Source organism: Oryzias latipes, chromosome 20, assembly GCF_002234675.1.
Source record: "Oryzias latipes chromosome 20, ASM223467v1".
In the NCBI taxonomy this organism is placed as follows: Eukaryota; Metazoa; Chordata; class Actinopteri; order Beloniformes; family Adrianichthyidae; genus Oryzias; species Oryzias latipes.
Genome location: NC_019878.2, coordinates 16,660,026 through 16,685,065, shown reverse-complemented (window position 1 = coordinate 16,685,065; position 25,040 = coordinate 16,660,026). Strand labels below are relative to the sequence as shown.

Here is a 25,040-nt window from a genome sequence, read left to right as displayed (position 1 = left end):
CACTCATTTTTGATCACTTCTTTTTAATGACAAATATCAAGTATTCAAGGCATTTGTAAACCAGGTGTTCATAAACATCAGTTGAGTTTGGCTCCTCAGGAGCACAAGGAGACCGTTAATACAACTCTGGTTCAAACGCTGAAGTGAGGAGGAGGATGTTTCAGCAAACATCCTCTGCCAGAAATACCGAGTCCGTTGAAGAACTTGTATGTCCGACCCCTGTGGGGTCTCTAGGTGTCTCTCTTGTCTTCCTCTGTACAGATTACACCCACATACACAGCCTCTGGAGCAACTATAGAGGGAAAATCCAACAAAAAGCTTATTTGGGCTTCGGGAGTTTTTTTCTTCTAGAATCGTTAAATAAACTCATTTGAGGATAATCAGACAATCAAGATTTGTGTCTTTAAGACCGAAAATATAAAGATACCCCAGTTTCCCAACTACTTAAAAAAAGATCTTAACCCAGTAGACACCACTGTCCGTGTGATTTCACTCTATCTACAATGGTATGGGTTAGTTCATAAATACTGTTCTAGGTTTAAGCTCGATAATATGCTTCATTTATATTTCATTATGTACAGAATGATCCTTCATTAAGAAATGTTAAAGTACTAAATCACAATAACATAATGATCTCAGCTCGTTAGTATTTCTTTGCTAATGTTGCACTTCTATTAAAGCTTCCCCTTTTCCAATCCAGAAGAAAAACATGCCCTGTAAGCTCTGATCTTTAAAACTTGTCAGGTTTTCTTGACTCTTTTTTTTTAATGTCTGAACACAAAAAGGCCTGTCTACTGCCTCGTCTAAACAGACGCAACACTTCCTGTTTGAAGGAAGATCAGATGTGTGAATGGTTCCAGTGTTAAAGCAGACGCAACATTAAAATGTAAAAATAACAAAACAAACAAAAGGACATTTTGTACAATCTTTGGGAAACTGGAGTGCTTTTTTTTCCTGCAGCAATGCTTCCAGTAGACAAACTCCAACATTCACTGACCAAGCAACCATTTCTGTGTCCACTAGAGGACGCCAAAACTGAACAGAGCCTCTCAGTGATAAATAGGGTCATGCTTGTTGCACTTCATCTTTAAAAGTCTAGACAGCCAAATAACTACTATATACAGCTGATGACCGAATGGAGAAGCTGCTATGATGCAAAATAATTGTTCGTTTTTGAGAAGTGAGGAAAGAAAACTACAATTGTGCCACATTTTCAAACCTTCACATGTTTAGGACTTACAGTAGCATCAGCACGAACTCAGAGGGCTTGCTCTTTTCTGCTGTTTGATCATTCAAAAAAACAAAAAAAGAAATTACTTCATATGAACTCCGACTTTTACAATGTACCACTGGTGCTTTTCTGCTTTAGGCTACATGGCTACCTTCTGCAGGCAAGAAAAATCAGAGCTTTTTGCAATCCAAAAAAGCTGAGTGAAGCAGGAAAGCAGACTGTTGTCGTGGCGACTGGCTTTTCAGAAGCCTTAACCCTGACAACTGCTTTGTACTGTTGACTGGCAGAAACAGCCTGAAAGAGGCACCGTTAAAAAGGAGGGGGAGAAAATGAGGTTGAAGGAAAAAGAGAAAATCGACTTTCCTCATATCTGAGAATGCAGAGCACATTTAAGATAGCTCAAATACAAAACAAAAAAGGCTGCTCTAAGAGGGAAAAGTAGATAATGTGTCTGTCAGAACTGCACAGAGGAGAGGATGCACAGTACGGGAGCAGACGAAGTTTGCATAGTTTATCTGTTGTGCTTTGATCTGTCTGTGCAAAGATCATAATGCCCCGCCTGTAACAGTAGCACCGTGTGATGTAGTCACATCACTCGTACGTGGGAGGGGTTGCAGCTGATGATGTGCTCTGACAAACTCTGAATCTGTCCGTCTGTCAGCCTGAACATGAGCACCCCCACCCCTCAGCTCTGACAGGCGCTCAAGTCTCCGCCTGTCACTCTGCTGCTGGATCCGTGTGAAGCAGACACAAACGGGAAGGCACAATGGATCAGACGTGGGCGGAGCCTCTGTGGTGATGTGGCAACAGCAGAGGAGGAGATATTGCTTTCAGGACGTTGCCCGGGCAGCTGAGGCTGCTGCGCCCGCGGTTCAGCAGCAGGCTGGCAGGGGGCTCGGGCCGGGGCGGGATGAAGACGGGACAGGAGCGGGTACGAGCATGGCTTTTGTGGCCGCCGGCATGGCAGATGAGCTCGCTGACTGTGCCCAGTGGAGGCAGGTGCTGGCGCCAGCGCTCTGCCCGTGTCTCCTTGTGCTTGATAGAATACCAGGTGAGGAAGATGAAGATAAAACCAACAAATTTCAGGCTGGCGGCCAGGCCAAAGTAGACGAAGCGAAACGAGGTAACGTCGTACTCCCAGCAGGAGCCGTGCACGCCGCAGTCCTGCTGCCAGAGCATGCAGGTGGTGTCGATCACAGCACCAAAGTAGATTGGGGTGGGGATGTAGGCTAAAAGGAGAGACAGTGAGGTTAATTATCTACAATCATCGCAATTTTAAACTGCATACAAAATCATACTAAAATACAAATTTGGGCACACAAAATTGTGGCTACAAATTAGGATTTTATGGGCAGAAATGAGCATTTAGTGCACAGAAAATTAATATTTTAAGGCCACAAATTAGTAGCAGGAAGTGATAATACTAAAATACTAATTTGTGTGCTCAAAAATGCACATTTCTGCATACGAAATACAAAATTTGGCTGCAAAATACCAATTCGCGTTCACAAACTATTAATTTGAGGGAAAGATTTATATTTTTTTGACATTTCCTGGACTCCATAGACCTGTAAGGTTACTAAAAAAAAAATAAAAAAAAATGATAATGTCACATTGCAGTACCCGTTTCCACCACTAAGTGGCAGTTTGTAGCTAAATGTGGATCAGAGGATTTGAAAGTCAGTGTAAGAATGAAAAAGTGTTGTCATTTTTAAAAAATATAATAAGTACTGCCCTGACGTTGTTTGAGAACGGAGCATAAAACACAGATTGAATTCATTTTCAGGTTATTTTATGACCTAACAGTATGGCAGCTTTATGCTCTGATATTCTGAATGTTGCAGCAGAGCTAACTCCCCCTGAAAGCTTTTCTGCATCTATCAATACAAACAGCCACAAAGGTTCACTGACTGCTGCACTCCTGCTCTCTGTCCAAGAGTAAATATGGATTGTGCTAAAGAGGCTGCTTATAACCTGCTAGATAAAATAATAAATCTCCTACTTTGTTCAACCATCTTTAAGTGGAGATAATGCAAGGCCTTTAAACATAAAGCTCAGCAACATACCAAGAGTTCGGAGCAAAACAAACTGCATCCCCAGAGCAAAAGGCCTCTCCTGCTCATCCACAGACCTAGAGAGGAGAAACATCGTGAATCCGTACTCATGTGCTCAAATCCCTGATGGTGATCTTCAGGGGCGGCGTCTTACCTGAGCGTGACAATGATGGCAGAGGGCTGGGCACACGCGGTAATGAGCGTGACGATGAAGAGGAAGATGAGGAAAGGGATGAGGGTGTTGCAGGTGCGGTCGCACTTTCCTGACACGGCGTAACCATTTTCGTTCAGGTAGGTTTTGACGATGACAAGTTGGAGCTGGTTGACCTGGCTGCCAGAGGACGGGGTGATGACCTGTCTGCTCTGCACGCAGCCGCAGTCCGTGTAGTTCCGGATCTGTGGACAAAAACACAAGCTAAGCCCAGAATCCATCATGATTTGCGTCCTATTCTCTCACCTCTAGAGTTACAAGAGGAAACCGAGCAGTGCTTCTGTGTGTGAGAACACTGGGTCTCTTTACCCCTGTGCTGTCGTTGGCCACAGTGCTGCACCCAGCCAGGCAGGGATTGAAGTATGTGATGCCATCAGAGCCGCAGACCGGGGCGTACTCGTGGATCTTGCAGCCGCAGTTCACGTTGCAACTGCCAGTCAGGTTTCTGTGGGTCAGGGTGAGGGTTGGACTGCAGAGACAAAATGCCCAGGGAAGATTATTAAATGAGAGGCGGAGCGCCTGTGGCTTGTTCCACATTAATATCAGGCCCAACTTTGGACTTTTTCAACAGTGCTGTGTCAGCAAGATTTACTGAAGCAGAACTAATCTCTTTGTGTCTTAAAAGTTCATCTATAAAGATTACCCCATTTTTAAGACTATAAGTTGCAGACACCAAAAAACGAATAATAAAGAAGGAGTAGAAGTCGGAGTATAAGTCGCATTTTTGGGAGAAATGTATTTTACAAAACATGGGACCATGAAAGGAATAATTCAGAAAAGATTACAATGACCAGAGAATGCTTCACTACTTAAGATTATTTAGCTTCATGAAACAGGAGAAATAGAATAAGTGTCTAGTAAATCTATAAACGCAAAATATGAACAATTATTCAGATAACCATAGTATGAAGAACATCCTAAAAAGTCAACTAAACTTTTTATAATCACTTCCAATCACTAAATCCTTTGAATTCTTTGGAACAACCCGCTTCTTCTTCTGTGTTGGTGTCAGTGGCAAATACTGATACACACAACTACAGCGCCCTCTAGAGTTTGTTAGTGGAAAGATAACAAACACCAGTCTATTTATTTAAAAAAAAAAAAATCACATATTAGTCACATCCCCAGCCAAACTATGCACATAAATGCAACTTATACTCCAAAAAGATGGTAGTTTCAAACATCTATGCTCAACTAAAAGCTACAAACACCAAAATAAGCCATTTTCTCTCAAGAGCTCAGTTGCTAATTAACATCGTCGACAGTTTATAGACATTTTCTTCTGGTACAGGGTGTTTACTTATATAGAACTTTGAAGGAGCAAAGGGCTCTAAGTCCTGTTCACCCACATACATTCACACCCTGATGGTGGCTCCGCTGGCACCAACCTATAAGCACCAGGTGCAATGTGGGGTTTAGTGTCTTGCCCAAGGACACTTTGACACATGGGCGGGCGAGGCGGGGGCTAAACCTGCAATCTTCCGATCAGAGGTTGACCACTCACCCAATGCACCACAGCTGCCTAAAAGCTCAAAACACGATAAGAAAAAAAAAGAAGGTTTCTCTCAGGAGCTCAGTCCCTAATGAACATTGTTGACAATTTATAGAAATTTTTTATAGCTGTTAAGAGTGTCATTAATAACCTGAACAGCCTGCAGTGAGGGGGGCAGAGGATGTGACACCTCGCCTCAGTGTGGGAACCAGACAGGATTTAGGATTTGTCTGAACCCGGCGCACTGAAGCGAGGGCTGGTTTTCTCTGTGAAGCTGCAGCCTGAGCCCCATGAGAAAAGCGTAGACTGACTAACAACCCTGCCGGATAAAATCTGTATCACGTTGATCGTTTTTTATTACGTTTCACTATCTCAACTTTTTATTTTATTTTAAGAACTGCAGCTTTGCTGAATCACCTTTGGGCTCGTCCTGACATGACACAGCACATTCTTGACACTAAGCTTCTATGCGTGTCAAAGGGAGAGACCGCGTGTGTATTTAAAGAGTAACATGGCATCAGCTCTGTTGAGCTGGCTGCTAGAAAAGCACGTGGCCTTTTCCTGGCCGACTCCCAGCCGTCCCTGAGAACTCCAGATGTCCTCCCCTCACTGTGTGCAGGCAGGCTGGACTGCAGTCAAAACAGAAAACGAATCAAATCTAACAGCAAAGACGGAGCCAAGAGAGCTAGTGGCTTCATCTGCCCGAGCAGCGTGGACGCTGATGAGTGAAAATGACCAGAGGTCATAGGGGAAAAAAAGGTCTTGTGACAGACACAGCTGATGTGTAGTTTGTAGTTTAAGCAGATCATCCCAGCAGATGATCATGCAACGCTGCTGCAATAATCCAGAACATTACGTAATCCAATCCAACAAGCATCTTGGTAGAATCATTCCCTCTTCCCACAGAAAAGGAGAGGTCTTGGTTCCCACGTAAAGGCAGTGCCGTTCATAGCGAGACATCCCATCAAATTACATACTGCAGTAAGCTATTCAGCAAATGACCACCTGGATTAAGTTGCGGTTCTGGAGCAGTTTCATGGCAGGTCTCAAAACGTCGAGTTTATGATTTTCTTTTACACTGCTTAGCTGAGCTGTTTGAGTCACTTAAGAACACTAATATTGAGCTGTCTTTTTTTTTTAGCAGGTCAGAGTTCAGAATGAGATCATCATATCAATTATATATCTTTTCTCACTGCAAAACTATATAAATTGCTAGAAAACTGGTACTTCTAATTCTACACTGCTGATGGCTGCACCATGTTTAATTAGTAATGTCACGTGGACTCAGTAAAGGCCTGGACCTAGGTGGATGTCAGATTTTAAACAGCTTGAAAATGAGACTAATTCTAAACAAAAAAGGACGAAAAAAACTACAAATGAATGTGTGTCAGACGTGTTAGTATTTCCTATGCAAACACTGCACAACATCTACCCAACCGCTGCAGAGGGATTCATGTTATTAATCGCCTGAGGTCCCCTAACTGCTGTAGTCTGCCACTGGTCTGCAGCATGCAGCATGTGAGACCGTGCAGTCGGTTTCTTGGGTAATTCAAGGTCAGTGTTGGATGCTGTCTTCGTATGAGCGTGCGCTCCATGTACCCGCCTGCAGGGCTGACACATCAGATGTCTGTTAGCTCTGCAGCCGGGTGGTGTTGCTTTCTGAAATAGAGGCGTCAGGGTGATTCAGCGGGACCGTGGGAGCAGATGCCGGTGCTGTTAATTAATTATCTGCACTCCGTCACGTCAAATGACGAAAACCCTAACAGCATCCAGAGCCTACGCCACTTCTCAGATCTGTCAACTCCAAGACTGAGTTTCCACTTTGAACATTTCACACAGCAGGAGAGGGTTTGGGTCTTTAAATTGTAAAAATATTTTGGCTCCATGCTCACCCGGTTGTGTAGGGTATGTTGATGCCTCCTAGATTGATGCTCTCGCAGCCGACGATGAAGAGCGTGGAAAAGCAGAGGAGGGACACGCCGCTGCAGATCATGGCGAGCTTAGCGGACTCCCGGGCACCGAGTTTCAGCTTCTTGATGATGTAACCCCCCAACACGATCCCCACACCAGCACTGGGCACAATGATCAAACCTGTGGGAACAGGAACAGATGAGATGAGAAAGAAGCAAAGAGACTATAAAGCACTGAATCTACTACTTCATGTCTTCATTTTAATCAGAGAAGTGTGGTGAAAGCTCGCCGTGCTTTCACACACCTAATGTTATGTGGAAAAAAGCTTGACTTCCTCCATTAAACTGAAGATAAATGAGTCTATGGAGGCCAAAATAGACCTTGCTCCAAGTTCCCAGTGAGTCATTTCAGGCTGTGACACGTGCTCGCCGTCCACTCAGACCAGTCAAAGTGACAGCTTGAGAAAAGGCCATGCTAATAGCGGTGTTGGCTGAGCGCTGAGTGTCGTGGTGAAGGGCTTATGGCCTGTGGCGGCTGCACATGGCAGCCCTCGAGTTCAGGAGTTTAATGGACGAGCAATGACTCAGATGCGTTAGTCGGGCCGAGGCATTAGGGATCATCTTTGCCAAAAACAAAAGTGACTTATTAAAACAGATGAAACAAAGGGAAAATGTGAAGCTGCAGCACATCATGTAAGTGGGTGTTTGTCTGCTGAACCATGTGCTTTCTTTTTCTGCAACATTAAGCACTGATGCCAGAAAACCAGATATCCCACTTTGGGTGAATGCACCATATAAAAGATTTAGAGAAATAGAAAAATCATTTCAACTGCACAAGAATCTTCTGCTGAATTTCAGATGTTTCAGGATAATCGGTGCATAAATGTATTAATTTTTTTTCACGTGATGGCATGGAAAACATTGTTCGCCTTTTAAAAACTCTCAAGATTTGATTTAGAAAAGTCAGTGAAAGAAAAACAGAGAAGCGTCTACATGAGGGTTGGCAGGAAATCCGAAAAATCCCTTTAATTTTTCATACGTACATGCATAACATGAAGTAGGGCAAGAAAATGGCAGTAGTGAGTGGAAGCTGCAGAAAATAACCCTTGAACCGGAAGCATGTATTCAGATTGTCAAACAAACATCTCATTGTTCTGTTGCGAGACAAAGCAGAGGGTTTAGGTGCAGCTTCAGAACTCTTAAGCATCTTTTTCTGACTTTTTTGTTGCAGAGGCAAAACAAGAGGAACTTTTTTTTTTCTCAAAGAGCAGTGGGACTGAAACAAAGGTTACATAAAGGCAAAAGGAGGATGAGCCATGGAACTACACTTCTATTTTTGTAGTTTAAAAATGTGCAGCAGTGGCAGCTCTCAAAAATATAGCATACGGTCATTTTATTTTCAAATAGGCTATAAATGATTAAATCGAGGTCATAGAGTTAAATTGCCTTCTTTACTTTTCCTTGATTACATTTTCTTTAAACGAGTTAACCACAAGGGCTCCTCATAATAATTCAAAGTATATATTCGGTTTACTTTTGCGCAGCAAAGCCCCAAAAAAATGTATATTTAGTGAACTTTTAAGATTAAAATCTCTTTTTCTGTCATCATTTCAATCTAAAGTGAAAGTTTGTGAAAGATGCAGCTTTCAAAAAACATACGACAAATCCAAATACAGCTGTTTTACAGATTATAACTAATCCCTATTTGCTGTAAATAAAAACCAATTTTTATAGCTGGAAAATAACTAATACTAAAATAACAGTAATCATTTCAGATGACGTTGAGTTTATGAAGTCATTTATCTGCTTTTGACAGAACCAATGACATTGATGAAGTGAATTTCGTGAAACCACCTTTTACAAGCGGGGAACTCTGCTGACATGACACCTCCATGTGTTTGTTTGTCAGCAAACCTTCATCGCACTGAAAAATTCAGAGCTCGATCCCTTCAAGTTAAGTTTTTTTTTTTTATATCACAAATGTTTCATGTTGCAACTCATTTATCTCCACCGAGATACAGCAAACTAAGTGAAAACACAAAAATGATTGTGTAAGCATTAACAGCTCACCTTCACCTTTTCCTTTTAGAAATAATCAATCACATCCTCCACCACTGACAGATAAAGCTATTACCGGCACACAGGCTGATCATGAGCATAATTACTCAAACTAATAACAGAATTCATTCCTTATGACCACTTTTCTACATAGAAACGTTTTATTAACTTAGTATTAAATGACTATTTGAATTTATTTTTTAATCATCTGAAATTGGTTTACTACAAGCAATGAACTAAATGGTTTTAACAGTTTCAAAATAAAAGCACACCTGAATTCGAGTTTTGTTTCCTTGTTTTTTAATAATTAGAGAATATTCTAACAGGATTTTTTTTATTCAAAGGAAAGGTAAAAACGTTTTATCTTTTAACTATTGTAACAAAAATGATCAGTTATTATGCAGTTACAGTACACTTCAAATCAGTTATAAAAGAGAGCAGCTCATTATGTTATTTTAGTCTCTGGAGGCCTGTAAAATAATAATTAGAGTGTTTTCGGTGTGCTTTACAAATCAGAACAGAAATCTTTTTAGACACAATGTATCTATATTTTTAATCAGACAACTGTTATGATGCTTAAAGTCTTAGGGCGATGATTCTAGAAAATGTGCCCCTCCATCAGTTTAACTATGTCAGATAAAGCATTAAAATCAAGACCAGTAGCACTGATAAAATCAGTCATATAAATGACTTATTGCTGAGAGAAGAAATAACTAATAAAGTTGTTACTCAGCCATGAACAATTGAGTTTGTTATGGATTTTTTATGATTCTGAGGGTTCAGTTAGAGTCACTGTTTAGTTATTATTAAGTAACTTTTCCACCAAGGACCTCGGATTTGGCTGGTGGCAGACATGTGCTACCTTAAAAACTCTAAACCTAAACCCGCCAAATAGAAACTGTTTTATAAACGTAATCTGTGAAGATAACAGAACACGTTTCTGTTATGGTGTTTTCTGTTAAACACTGTTATGGAGGAAGAGGATGAGCGGTCAAAGGAAAATCAAGAGGTGATCAACATTCTTACCTTCTTATCTTTGCAACATGGAGCAGAAAAGGGATTTGTTAAAGCATAAACCATCTAACCTACGGATGCCTTTAGTCCCACAATAAGCCAAACTGGTAAAAATAGTCATAGAGTTATATAATGTGGGGTTTTTAGGTCAGTTTTCAGCCTTTACGTACAAAACAAGCAGCAATTGAACAAGTGCGGAAATTTTAACTACCGGTACTTAAAACTTCAACCAATCAGGGACTCAGATCTGGTTGTAAATTATAGGTAGCAAACTTTTCAAAATAACCAGAGGAGAAACTAATTATTGCAGTTTGTGCCTGGATGGAATTATTATACGACTCCAAATCTTTCATATATCAGAACAGGGCTGTGAAAGAAAAGGCCTGGAGCAAAATCCGCAACACATGCCCGGTGTGTATGTAGCATTACTGGAACTCATTCACTGAGCAATGCTAACTTTATGCATCCATGCCCTCATAGGAGTGAACAATATTCACAGATGGAAGATTTAGAGAGCACTTAACACAAGGAAGAAAAGATTTAGGTCTTTGCTTAAAGCTTTTCTAAAACGTAAGACTTCAGTGTGAACTTTGGGACTTGTGTGTATTCATTTTTCAAACATGTTGTTGTAGAGTTAGACAAGCTAATTCGTCTTCAACAGTCCTGGTACATCACCTGTCCGTCTTTAGGGGAGGATCCCTGCTTCTTATATCCCTGAGATTTCTTCTTTTTCTTCCTGGAATCAGTTTTTTAAGGAGTTTTTCCTTACAGAGAAGGAGGGTCTAAGGGCAGGGATGCACAGTTTGGCTTAGTCTTATTTTATAACTGATTCTATGTCTTGTACAATTACTGAAGCCCATTGAGACAACTGTGTTGTAATATTTGGCTATATAAATAAAACTGAATTGAATTGCATTTTTATAAGTTACTTTCAGGACATTCCCAATAATAAAACCAACATTTCCTTCATCTGAGTGTCATGTTGTATTCATGTAGAGGTTCCTCTGTTGTTTTAAATGATCATTTGTGACAAAAAGGTACTAATTCAGACACTCAATGGTAACTAAAGACTGGAGATTTAACGCAGGACTTTAAACACTTGAGTCTTACAAGACTGACTTTAATTAAACCCATATAGTTTGACTTATGGATGCCAAAAGATTCATTTTGAGTTTGCTTTTTTTAAATGAGAACTTGTGCCTCCATGCAGATATAGAGTAAAATAAAAGTGGTTTCGTATTTAATAAAGTCCATCCACCTCCTTCTCCCAAGAAGCACAAGTCCCATCAAGAGCAGTCTCTCTTTTTCAAATCCTCATATTCCAGAAACAAGGCGTTTTTGTAGTCATGGCAACTGCACACACATGCACATGGCCTTTGTATCCTGGCAACAGGCAGGAAAATTGAGCAATGCCTTAGTGAGCACTTCTTTTTTTTTTTGTTTTTTGTTTTGTAGCTTGAAAGAGTCACATTGGTACATATTTTTTTTTTAAAAACAAATAACCTTTAAAAGGCACTACTAGAGTTTTAATTGGTCCTGCTGACAGATTATCTGTGAATTAACAATTCTGGCTCAGACACAGATGAAGGATTACTGAGGGTCTGTCTGCGTCCCACATGGCACATGAAGCACAAATGCCTAAGGTGTTACTGGATTTTGCTACTTCACTCAAACCCCTAATTTCTTTGCACCTTTTTAATTGTACCCTAGATTTAAAGCAATGGCCTCTTTAAAAGACCAGGTTCACTAAAGATTGTTTTCTGCGGTCAGGAGAAATGTTGAGTGTGTTCGTCTGATGAAAGCTCGTCAGAGAATGAACTCTAGCGTGACTCATTCCACTATTCTGTACGTGTGATTCACTCAACAAACAAATGTGGGTTTTAGACTCACATACGTTCAGAATGAGTGTCTCTGGGTTTAGTCAGATAAACCAAGATAGAAATGAACAGCTTGTTTGCTTGTTTACTATTTTATCATTTTGAGATACTAAAATATTTAGAAGCAATTTAGAGCCTTGATAACCCCGTAACCATTGAGCTCAGCTCTTTTTACAGACAGCTGCTATTATTCTAACCACACTGCAGAATCCCCTTCATCACAGGCTCCCACTCATCCTTGATGACAGCCCACAGGGGACTGGGACTGCACTCCTTCACAGGCAGCTCCAGCACGACCTGCATTGCTGTAAAGCAATAGCGCTTAATGCCCAAAGTTGACTAAGGATCCTGATGGTTTTTAGGTATTACAAAATGTACAGGTAGCTACACTATCTAATTATTATTTGGTTGGTTTTTAGTATGTTTTCATTCTGCTATGGCCAGTTTAAATGCACAAACTTGCCTGTGTATATGCTGGCCTTGGATGCAGGGATGCCAAACTGTGATTCAATAAACTTGGGAATGAAGGTGATGAAAGCTGTGACGATGGCACACTCAGCTGTGTAGGACAGGCTGACGAACAGGAAGGTCATGTTGCTGAGGATCCTCAGAGCAGCCTTAGGAAGGTCTAAAAACAAGATGGAGAACACTGTTACCATCCAACCTGCATAAAGTGCACTTAATTTAAGACATTAAACACAAATTGTGGAACAAAATGCAAAGTCATGCACACATCCATATCTCATTGTATTGGCTTTTATTCTCATTTTGCGCAGTAGCTAAAAATAATATGCATCGTAGCTTGTTAAGCTCATTTTCTTCTTAATTTGCCTGCCTGTATTAATAGATTCCATTTGATATTGTAGGAAAAAATACAACAAAACAACAAATTATTTGCATTTGTGCTGAACACTGAGCCTCCACACCACCGTCCTTATATTGTATTAAAAAGGGTGAAGGTGCTTGAAGGCAGAGTCTATAAGATGCGGTCACCGTGATGCCCTCATGCTCTGTCATTTAAAGTCACATAATCTGACATCGTTTGCTTTCCTGCCGCCGGGTAGATTTAACCCTCTCCGACTTTTGCAGCAGCGTCTTGTTCTGCACCGGCTGAAGTACAAGCAAGTGCTTTAAATGATCCCTGAAGTCTGATTTATAAAAACAAACCGCTGCTTTTGGGACTCTGCTTCTTACAGTTGTTTTCAGAGGGCCAGAAGGGTTTTTGTCAAGCATTGGCAACCGAAATAAACAACCATTTCCCATAACGCACCACCTCTACAAGACATCAACTATAACCTAAAGCCTGGGATTCAATAGTGTGACCCAAAGCTGGTGCTGATTGCAAGTCAGCGTTTCAAGAATTTGGGTTTCGTCTCGATGATGTTATGCCGTCCTTGAAATTCTTTCCCACACAAATCCCTCAAAACTGTTCTGCTTTGGTGGTCTTGACAGTGTCTTCACAATTGATAAACATTTAGAATTTACTCAGTTACATAAAATATGCAGACCTGAATACCAATTGTGCATTTTTACCAACGTTTAAATATTATATCAGAAAGCTTGAGATACAGTAAATGCTCAACTGTAATAAAAAAAAAACACACAAACCAAGTCTAAGATTGAACCAAAGCAGACAAGTGAAGCTAGCCTGATGTTATAAAACAGAAAAAACACAACCAGGATTCTGATTGTGACCAAAAATGCAGAGATGTCTTTTTTCAGTTCAGTTGAAATATTTAGGATGAAATATATTTAATTGCTTATTTAGAGACCCACTCCAATGAAAATGGTGTTTTTGGTGTTTTCAAACATGTTCTGGTTGCATTTTTCTCATGAGGTTTCATTTAAATGATATGAATTTTTTTTTTAAACTCACTCCTACCTCTGGAGTTACACTAAAGCCTTTGCACCAACATCAGCACAATGACATTCATGAAGTGCTTCTTTATAGGAATGTTTGACGCTGCAAAAAACACTAACAGATGTTGAAGCTGTTCAGAAAACTAGAGTTAAGAGAAAAGAAAAGACCACTTTCACCTATTTTAAAGCTTTTCAATATAATCACTGTGAATATATAAAGAAGTTTCAAATGATGTAATTTAATGGGAGAAACAAAAAAGGAAATCCTATAAGAGCATCTTTAAAGGAGGCTTAAAAAAACGGTTGGTTTTGCAGTCATGGGACCATCATGTGCTAACGAACAAAAACAACAAAGAAAAGCCAGAGGAATGAAAAGTCATTTATTATTGCCTTTCATTGTGGCTAGGGGGTGGGGGGTTATTAGGCTGGCCAATCTAGCAGCATGACACTGTGAACAGCCGTGCCAGCACCGGTTCAGCCTATGTTGTTGTAGGTGGAGAAATATTTAAAGCCGTTTGAGGGTGATCCCAGATCAAAAGCAGGAGTTAAACCAGTGACACTAATTATTTCATCTCAGAGCTGCTCTATAATCTTATCTGAAGGCGATGGAGCAGATGGCCGAGTCCTTCTGGCGTCTAAAAGCAGCTGCTTTCCCCCTTATCAAGAATGCAGCCTTATTGTGCTCATCAAACTTGTATTACTGTTTATGACTCACAACTGTATTGTCCAGAAGGTTATCCCCAAAATGTAGTTTTTCCTGCTTACAGAGATCAATTATTTTTGAGAGGAGGCTGCTCAAAAGTCTCCAACTGTCTCAAACTAAATCGTTTTAAAGAGCCAATTCCATCGTAAGTGTTCCCAGTGGTCTTTTAATTATAATTACCATATGCTGTTTTTAGGCTAAATCAAGGATATAGCTTCTGCAGAGCAGTAGTAGTTCATTAGAAATTCGCCAGTGAACTGTGAGTGTGACCGTTGGTACATTGCAATCCTGCCCCTCTACCCCTCGCCATTGCTGAGAGCTGGGAGCAGAGAGTTTGTGGCACCCCCAGCGTATTTTTTAACTCCAAAATATGATGTTTTTGAAACTGCATCTATTTGTCTGCTCCTTGTCCTGCTCCTGTAAAAAAAAAAAAGATTCTGATTCTGATCTGTTTCACAACTATATGAATAAATAAATACTCAAAAATGGAACTGTGAGCTTCATTTTCTACATAAATGTCCTCCATCGTCAGAAGAATGGCACCAGAACATGTTAAAAACACCCAAAACACAATTTTTAGCAAAGTTGGTCCTTAATCCACTTAAAGGTGAGTTAATATTAGCAGCTGAAAGTTGGGTCCAAATTGATGCAATGATTACTTTTCCCAGTGGTTTCTCAGAAATGGACCAACCTATTGATATGCCATGTGATCATGTCATTTACAGTTTTGTATGAAGATACATTCATCTATCTTATTAAATGTCACCAAACTCAACAAAAATTCTCTCCTGATACAGTTGTCAGATATGAAATAATGAATCCAACCACAGTTGAAAAAAATGTTTAAAACCAAGCTGTAGCTATATTAATTATAGTCATAGAGTAGGGCTGGTTTACACTGTATGAATGGGAATTGACTTGCTTGCAGCTTGTGGCTGCATAGTTAACAGATCAAGCCTCAATATTGTTATTTTTATTATTATTTTCATTTTTAAACCTGCTTCAAACAGGAAGGCATAGGGTTTCCACTTACTTTTTCCTCCACAGTTACCTCCTCTCAGCCAATTGCAAATAAGACATTATTTCTACTTTCTTAAGGCACTTTAAATGGTGATATTTACTGCACAGAAGTGTATTAAATTGGGTAACTGGTGAAATGAATGACAATAAAAGGAACAAAAAAGAAACTCAAATGTGTATTAAATGCCAGCGAACAAAAAACTTCAGGTTCAAAGTCAGCGTTTCGTTTGTCTGGAGTGGTGTGGAGTAAATGCTGACTGGAAAGAAATACCAGCTGAAAAAACACTGCATCTGCATTCCTAATCCTGTCAGGTAATTAATCACTTATTGAAACCTGGTTATTACACAACGTCAGCAGTCATTTTCCGCTGCCTTCAAATCTTTCAAGGCAAACTGCTTTCACACAACAGCACACCAAGGTCCACAATCAAAAGCTGGTCCCTCTAACGCGCAGTAATGAAAGCATTCGCCGTTAGCAATTTTCAGCGTTTGTTGTCATCTGAAGGGCAAAAAAAGAAGCTCCCTGTGACTTCAGCGCGGGAAAATATTCCCAGAAGATGCTGAATTTGAATAAAAGGAAAAACACAAATGGCAATTGAAGGATGTGTACAGTGCTGAAATTCGCTCCATATCTACGCGCTGCAGTGGCGGACTCTGCCAATCTGACCGTAGATTGCACAAAAGCTCAAAACATCCGGCTGGAACAAACAGAACATAGCTGAGTGAGCACTGATCCGAAGGAGCGATGCCGTTTCTGATGCATGCGTCTCCAAGACAAAACACGATTTTCAGCACGGCGTGTGCTCAGACTAATTTATGATCCTGCATCCAAGCTGAACACTGTTTTGGTTTTGCAAGTATTAAATGGTGTTATGGCAAACATGAGAGCCCTGCTGCAGTCTGTCATCTGTTGTGTGCAGAAATGTGATGGAAGTCCCCTGTGAGCTCATTTAAAAGAGAAATGGAATCAAGAACAAATGTGACGAAGGTAAAAGGAAACTGGAAAAGGAAAAAGGACAGCGCTGCACTGGGAGATTACTCAAATATATGGTTCGAGGGCAGAAGTTTTAAAAAATGCACACTTTCTTATGACATATTCTCTTAATTTGTCCAAATGAAAAAGTTATGCATATTAACTATAAACGCTTTCCTTATGGGCCTATTTTTATTATGAAATCATAAGGAAATCCAAAACTTTCAGTAAAGTGTCAGATTTTTTTTAACAAATTAGAAACCAAAAACTAAAAGCACATGAACAAAGCAACACTTCTAATGGAATATAAAATATGGAATATTTTGCAACAAAACGTCAAGTCTGGGCTGCACCTGGTTAGAATCCCAGCTGGGACCTGTGTGGAGTTTGCATGTTCTCCCCATATTTTTTATACTCCAGCTTCCTCCCACAGTCCAAATTCATGCTTCATTTTTTTTTTATTATTTTAAATTGTCCCGTTGTGAGTGTGTGGCCATCCAACAAACTGGTGACTTGTTCAGGGTGTACCCTGCCTTCGCCCAACAGTAGCTGGGTTGGCCCCAGCAACCCTGTGAGTCCAAAAGGGATACAGGAGGTTCAGAAGATGGATGGATAGAAGTATTGAATAAGCATGAATATTTAAATTTCAGTCAGGACTACTGCCTGCAGGGATATTCTCTGTGTATCAAGAGGCCTTAAGCTTTTGCAGGTTTTGTAGGAATAGATCTTTTTGTGGTTGATTAGGCAGGATGGTAAACACAAAAAGGCCATTGGAGACACCGTCACTGCATTATAACCAGCTGTCTGTTTTAGCATCCTCATCAACAACCAACACAAGTCTATTTCTGTTTCATTTTCTCAGTCTCTTCTATTTAACAAAATCAGAAAATAAAGGACGAGACACAACCATCATTTTCTTTTCTACATAGTTCTCACCATAAGGTTTTGTTTCAAGTTGTGCTGACTTAGCAGCTTAAAACTCAAATGTATAGTTAGTTGTGTGTTTTCCCCTCCAAGTAAATATGTTAAACATAATTACAAATTCATCAAAAAATGTCTTTCTTTTATTGCAGTGTTGTTTAGATCCTTTACCTTAAGGAAATTTGAAAATAATTGCATAATTTGTTATGGTTTAAACACATGTTGGCGTGCTTGACAACGAGCACTTAGTGTCTGCTAAAATATAAAGTAAGAAAAAAAATTGTTCTTTAGTTTATCCACTAAAACCACTCTAAAATTCTTGTACAGATTTGTCTTGCTTACATGTTTTTTGTGGCAGAGGAGGCTTTATCCTGGCAGCTGCCTTAAACAAACCGCACTTGCTCAGGCTTCCTTCAACCGTCCTGGCGTGTACTTTAACAATTGACAGGATTAGTGAGGCCTGTAGCTTCTGTAGCTTGTTTTACTCTGTTATAAGGCTTTCTTCATTAAACTGACGTATATTGCTTAGATTTATCGAAAACTGGTAACTAACATCAGCAGAAACTCATCTTCCTCAATCCAGATAAGCAAATAAAAAGATACTTTACACCAAAACTAGAAAATGTTCATATATTTGTTTTTTTTTGCACATAATTTGAGGAGCCTTTTTTAAATTGTATTTGTTTGTCATTTTGATTCAAATATAACCAAACTGCTCCTTAAAAAGAGATCCTAAAGATGTCGCCTTAATTGAATAGCACTACTAATCCTGTTTATTAACTGGATAAAGGGGTGTTTGTATGAGGTAGCCAGCAGTAAAATTACATAACACCTCAAAAAAGCGGCCTTTATCTGCATCTCACCTTTGATATCCTTCCCAAAGCCCATGGAGGACGTCACGTTTTTGCCATTGCTACCAGATTTTTCCTTCATCACTTCATCATCGCTGGACACATCGCCTGGCGAGCCAATTTTTTTCTTCTTCCTCTTTTTGTGGCGTGGAGGCAGCTTTTTGGGAAAAGCGAACATGGGGACGATGACCAGAAGCATGGCGACGGAACACAGAAGGAATCCACTCCACCTGGGAAAAAAAAACAGAAACAGAATAAATATGTGAAGCCAATGTCAAGATAGGTGCAGGAGTAAGGGTGCATGTCCATATTTACCAGTTGCCAACAAAGCGCGGGTCGTTTTGTTCGATGTTCACCATAGTTTTGGGGTCGACGTAGAAGCCGATGAGGACGCCTCCTAACAGGTACCCAACTGCAGGCCCTAAGGCTCCCATCACATACATTATGGCTAAAAGAAACAGAGAAAATTCACAAATTGTTCAAACTTTTCCATACTACAGATAGTTTTAAAAAGGCCCTAAATTTACCTCCAGCCTTAAACATTTTCTAATTTCAACCCTGCTGCTCCTATGACCCACTGCAAGCAACTGTAAGCAAGTCAACCAACTGTGAAAAGGCTTTCATTCATTACCTCTGATCTCTAATGACCCAAATCACCTGCCATAAGAGCAGGGGGACCGCCCCCTTTCCAGTTCATATTCCATCACCAGTGGAAGTACCAGAGGTCACTGGCTGACCCGGGAGGGGGACACGCCAGCTAGCATCAGTGCAGGTGGATTCTTTGACCATCACTTGAGTGAGCCTCATTTCCATCACTTGGCCTCAAGGGGAGGGGAAAACTCATTAAAGTTAGACAAGTGGAAAAATCCCACGTTAAAATCCAACTGAGCTGCAATTCAACATCATTTACCAGTCAGAACCGGCGGGGTCAAGCTTTCTATAATTACACCTGGAACATTGCTGCAAGCTGGGAGTGCGTGTGCGCTTGTGTGTGAACTTGTGCGACTGTTGAGACGGATTAGCGCTTTCTGCTTATTTCATGTTTGTGCGTCTGTGCAGTTCCCAACGTTTGTGTGACTCCACACCCACTCAGACTTTCTGCACTTTTATTTTTACTTTCAAAATAGCTGCAAACCACTACATGCTTCTGGCACTCGCCTCCCACATCTACACAAAACCCTGATAGACTATTTCAAAACTTTTTTTTTTCTTATTCTTTTTTAAGGGCAGTGCTGAAGACAGAGTGTAAACGTACGCGCTGACGTTTGTCGCACAGGCTCTGTTGGGCAGCGGCTGCTTGATCCAGCGCTCAATTGTCTAAACTCTCCCTGGACCAAACGGACATCCTTACAGATGTTACAGAAGAGGGGTGTGAGCACACTCACCTCTTATAAAATGGATATCCCATTCAAAATCTGGCTGTCATTGTAAAGTTACCTTAAAACCATTTAATGTCCCACTCGGATCAATTTTCAATCTATTGAAAAAGCATTTCCAGTGGTCTTTTAATTATGGCTATACAGTTTGACGGCAAAATCTGTTTTTTTAGGACACAGTTTCTGCAGAGCGGCAGTAGTTTATTAGAAATGCGCCTCTGAGTTATGGGCCAAATCGTTGGCGCAGAGGAACCCCGCCCCCCTTTCCATCAAGCATCTATTTATGTAGCTTAGAGCCTCTCACAACCCCGAGCAATATCAGACCTTCCCAGCCGTACAGTTTGGAGCCACATGCCAGCACAGACAAGGAAATGAACACACATATGGATCTATTTGTCTGCAGGTGGAGGCATCAGCATGAAGCGGAGCAGGGAGCTTGTTGCTTGCTGTTGTAGCTTCTACGCCACAGCTACAAGCTTTTCCCAACAGCATTTTAATGTCTGCTCCTCATTCACAGCGATTTGAATAAAGAAATACGCAGAAATGGAATGGAATTTGTTTATACTTGACCTTCATCATGAGAAAAACACCAAAGACATGAGTGGGTCTTTAAAAAAAAAATTCTTCTCAGCATAAAAACAAACAAACCGATCGGTGCATGAAGGGTTTGATCACACATTTAAACTTGGGCTAAACTAGCATGCAGTGAACAGTAAAGAATGAAGAATGGGCAGTGCAAACTCGTCAAGTATGAGCCTAAATCTCAGGGGAGCATCTGGATTTCCACTCTACCAGCAAATCTGCTGGAGCACCATTCCCATATATACCTACGCACACTCACACAGGAATTCTTTTTTCTTTTTTTATCAGCATCGAAGCTGTTTTTCTTCCCTTCTTTACATCTCTTTTTTTCTCCCCCATATATCATATTTCATCTTTTCAACTCCTTTCACCGTTTTTCATTTCCTGCTTCCCGGAGAGTCAATTCCCTCCATCAGTCACACCGTTCACACAATAAAGCAGGATATTACCACCCAGGGAGGATAAACAATAAATTACAGCTGGCAAGGACAGCAGGAGGTCTTTCCCTATTTTTGCAGAATTGAAATTAGAAATCGCTCACAAAAGATTGAGCATAAGCAACAAACGCTTGTGACATGCATCACATAAATACAAATGAGATGGGAGAAATGTTTAACCAGAAGAAACAAATCCTGCAGAAAATGATGGACAACAGTGTCGAAAGCGAAAAGTGGATTTAGTGAGTGTTTTCAGAGTCTGTGAAATGCAGCATGCACTCAGAATAACTGCTCTTTTATTGGGTGTTTTTAATTCGAGTTTAATTAGCAGCAAAGGTCAGACTAATTTTAAACATTAGATTTAATTAAAATACAGTGTTGATACAAATTATTTACTGAAAGTGGGAGAACGATGTCAAAATGTGATTTCTCTGAAGTTTTCATAGCAGTCTGACAGCTTAAAATCCAAAGATGGATATTATTATATGAGGGCTGCTTATAAGAATGGAACTGCTGCAACTTTAACCATTACATTTCCTGTAATTGGATGTGTCACTTAATACATGTTTTCCTTCTTAGCTCTTTGGCTTCATAAGTCACCAGAATCCTACTTTAAAATGCATAATTGATGAACAAATGTGGTCCTTTCGACTGTCCTGAACGCTCCACAGATATATTTCAGTCCTATGGGTGATTGTGCAACTGATTCTTGCTGGTCCATCCTTCAAGTTAACACTGTTCTGCTCCATTGGAGGACAAAGGGGGTTATAAACCATGGCTTACCGAATGCTTTATCCTTCCCACTTGGCACAGAGCAGGCATAGTTTAAGATCTGCAGGTTGGGATGAAGGAAGATCTGCGTACGGCCGGATCAGGGCAACCGAATTAAGTAACATGTTGGCACAGCAGCTCCACAAACTCCTAAAACATGCTGTGGATGGTAGACGTCACTGGGCTGCGGGGGTGCATGCCAATGAGGAAGCCATGGCGCCCTTGGGCTTCCTTGAATTACACCATAGACCTTCACCAGCAGCATGTGAAGGACAGCACATTACAAGCGTTTTATGGCTTTCTACAGGCCTGTGAGTGATGGATCAGAGGCTCTCCATAGGAATTATTGGCTTGCTGTTCTTGTTTTTTTTTTTGTACTGTGGAAGATTGTAAATCATATTTATGGCTGATCATCCAACTTTTAATATGTTGAAGTGATTCATGTTCTCTGTGGTTATCCTGCACGGAAGGATCCTAACTCAGGAGGAAACTGTAAAAAAGAAATGATTATGTTTATTTTTCCTCCACTGTTGATGCCGATTACTGTTTTCAATGTTTGGTCACATGACTCATTCGGTATAGGAACAAAATCCCCCAATGAAAAGGAGGAAAACATCACCAGAGCAATCACAAACATTTCCGTTTAAAAATTGAGTTTTGCATTTCATGTTTGTGTCTTGTGCCCCTAACTCGCTACTAATTAAACTGGCCTTGCCCTATTTAATGCCCCAGAGGCATACAGGCTTAGGTCACACTGACCTTTTCTCCAAGGTTGCAGCAAAGCCTCCAATCGCCGTTTTTTTAAAGTCCTCGACCTTCAATCAGAAGCCTGGCCCAGTAAATATTGCTAATGTAGTTTTAAACCAGAAAGAGTTGGTTTTGTTATTGCTAACCAAGATATTGCAGGAATAGAAAAAAAAAAAGATCCAACAAATCAGAACACAGGAAGTTACATGATCCAATTGCAACAACACAAAGAGAAAACCCCTCATCAGACTCGACACGCCCGCTGAAGTGCTCAGGAAGCCATATATCCAATCGAGAGTGAGGACTCTTCTCTTGCCTCTTCCTCTGTTCCTCGTCTTTTTACCCATGTAAAATAACCCCCCACCCCCCATGTTTGAAGGAAAGACTAGCTTCTGTTCTCCGCGTCTTAGAGAATGAATTATCTCCATTTATTTAAGTATCTTCAGATATACCAAACCCAGATATGAAAAAACAACAACATCTATGATATTTTTTAAACCTGCTTATAGAGGGGAGTGCCAGTTTTTCCCAAATAGATATCTGAGGTTAGATGCAACACGTTCCCTTCCGCCCCATTTCCCAATTGCGATTTGATGACATATTTGACCAGGATGGGCTACAACCAAAGAGCTGAAAGGTTGATTACAACTGGGCTCAATTCAGAGCAATTGGTCAAAGGACCATCATTAGTCGGTCACTTCTATCCATAATGCAAGTCCCTGTAAAATGTGAAAACTAAAGACTAGAACTTAGGGGATAAATGTGATGGTGTCTGTGAGGGTGAATATTGTATTTTGAGTTTTGAGTAATAATATGAAAAAGGGGCAGAAAGCAAAGAAACCCAGATGTGACAGGACCAAAGAAATATCAGAAAAGAAAACAACAAGACAGGACCTACAGCCTGTGGTGACTGATCCAGGAATGGAACAGAGAAATTGCACTTGCTCAGCAACATCCCTCTTATATCTAACCTTCAGGGACCAGGACGGCTCTGTTGTCTCTACCTTCCCTCCTACACACTCTAGAGCTGCACCCAACCCAGTGAGCATGTCAGAGAAAATGGCAAGGAGGCAGAAAAATGAAGGCAGAACTGACAGACACATGTGGTTCTGCTCGTGACGTCTTTACAGCACAAAACCACTGTGTCTGTTGCTGTTTTTTGGATGTTTTTTTGCAGCTGGCAAGCTGCTTCTGGAACTCTCTTCTTGCCTGACAATGGATTTCAAGCTGCATAACAACAAAGCTGTGCTAGTGCCCCCCCATCCACTTCAGCTGACCTTTTGTTCTCTTCCCCTCTGACCCGTAAGACTCGGCCAGACAACCAAAGCAGACGAGGCAGAAGCCGACCAAGAGGCACATTGAGTATCATGAAGATACAGATACATGAGTTGATATGATTACTTAGGCAAGAAATAGAATAAGAAAAAGGAAACAGACATGACATGTTGGAGGACAACAAGTTAAAAGGTTGAAGGTAAAATTCAAATAAGCACATTGCGGATTCCTGCCCAAACGGCCTTTTCACATCTGCTGAAACCAATGCGAGTACAAAGAGTCTCTTGGTCCAAAACGCACTTAACGTCCTCTTTTAGCTACAATCACAATGTACGGGTAATGCTTTTCTACTTTTTGGCTGGACTTCAAAAAATACTAGACTTTTCTTTTTACCCACTCCAAGAAAATCTGTTGATAAAGTTTTTTATGTTTGTTTTCATTGAAAGTAATCCTTTCACAAAATATCCTAATATTAAAATATATTGAAATCAGAAATACAGCAGAATGTGGCTATAACATGGATTTTGAGTTTAAAAAGTGAAACAACTAAAGAAAAAACCATAAAGAGGATGTACCATCTAACAAAACAATCATCTAGAAAACATTTAGTCCCACTCCAATCATATTTTGATCTATTGTGAAGGGATTCCCAGTAATCTCTTAATTATGATTATCCCTCTTTTAACCCAAATCATAAAACCTGTGTTGTTTTCTAGGATTTAGGCTGAATCCAAATTCTTCCCCTACTCCTTCAGCTTCTCCCTACCTCTCCAATTGTGGGGGCATTTGGAGGGATGGGGTTGTCCGAAATAGTTGTTTTAAGGGCTAACCCTCGCGGCGGAGGGATGCCGAGTTTTCCGAATTGTGCTGTGATGCAGAAGATAGGACACATTTCATCATGTGGGTGTGCTCTGATGCACAGAAGTTTACATTTTAATGTAAATGCCTTTTTTTTTAGCATAGCCTTTTTAAAGTTATAAGACCGATGTTTTTATGTGTTTCCGAGCACTAGCAGCTCCACGCTAATGTAGCTGACCAGCGACTATTGATGACATCATCGAGTGGGAGTAACGTCCAAAACTGAAGACATTATTTTTCCATAACTCTCAGTTTGGAGGGCTTAATGTAGAGGTAGGAAGAAGCCATAGGGGAAGAGTTCGGATTCGGCCATAGTTTCTGCAGAGCGGCGGGAGATCATCAGAAACTACTGAGAAGATACTGAGTTGCGGGCAAGGCTGTAGCTGTGGAAGTAAGTCTCCCCTGATATCCCATCATCCCTTTGTTTACACTCTCTCCCGCTAGCTTACAGCCCCTTGCAACCCAAAGCTAACATTAGCGATGCAACAAAAAATGGCGAGCAATATCAGAGCTATCCAGCCGTACAGTCTTAAGCCAGATGGCAGCTCGGCTGAGGATTACGAAAATGTTTATCCATTTGTCTGCAAGTGGATGCATCAAAATGAAGAGGAGCAGAGAGACTTTGACCCTCCCATTTCAGTTTCTACATCACAATGGAGAGATTTTGGAGTCAGTATTTTTTCCGATCCATCACGATTGAATAAAAAAACATTCAGAAATGTAGTTTTAATCTTAAATTACTTCACATATGTCCTCCATCATGACAAAAATGCTAGAACATGTTAAACATAATAAAAACACAATTTTCATAGGATTGGG

At 40.5% G+C, this 25,040-nt stretch overlaps 1 protein-coding gene across 1 annotated transcript in view; it reads right to left on the bottom strand.

Moving 5' to 3' along the window:
• Positions 1-3: 3 nt before the first annotated feature.
• The window catches only part of slco5a1 (solute carrier organic anion transporter family member 5A1), a 39,108-nt gene continuing 14,071 nt past the window's right edge, over positions 4-25,040 (bottom strand). Inside the window, exons 3-10 of the mRNA XM_004081256.4 lie at positions 18,491-18,623; positions 18,188-18,405; positions 12,311-12,475; positions 6,881-7,079; positions 3,806-3,965; positions 3,440-3,681; positions 3,298-3,362; positions 4-2,460 (exon numbers count right to left, since the gene is read on the bottom strand). Coding sequence (XP_004081304.1) covers positions 2,003-2,460; positions 3,298-3,362; positions 3,440-3,681; positions 3,806-3,965; positions 6,881-7,079; positions 12,311-12,475; positions 18,188-18,405; positions 18,491-18,623 — 1,640 coding nt within the window. The 3' untranslated portion in view covers positions 4-2,002. The remainder of the gene's footprint in view (positions 2,461-3,297; positions 3,363-3,439; positions 3,682-3,805; positions 3,966-6,880; positions 7,080-12,310; positions 12,476-18,187; positions 18,406-18,490; positions 18,624-25,040) is intronic.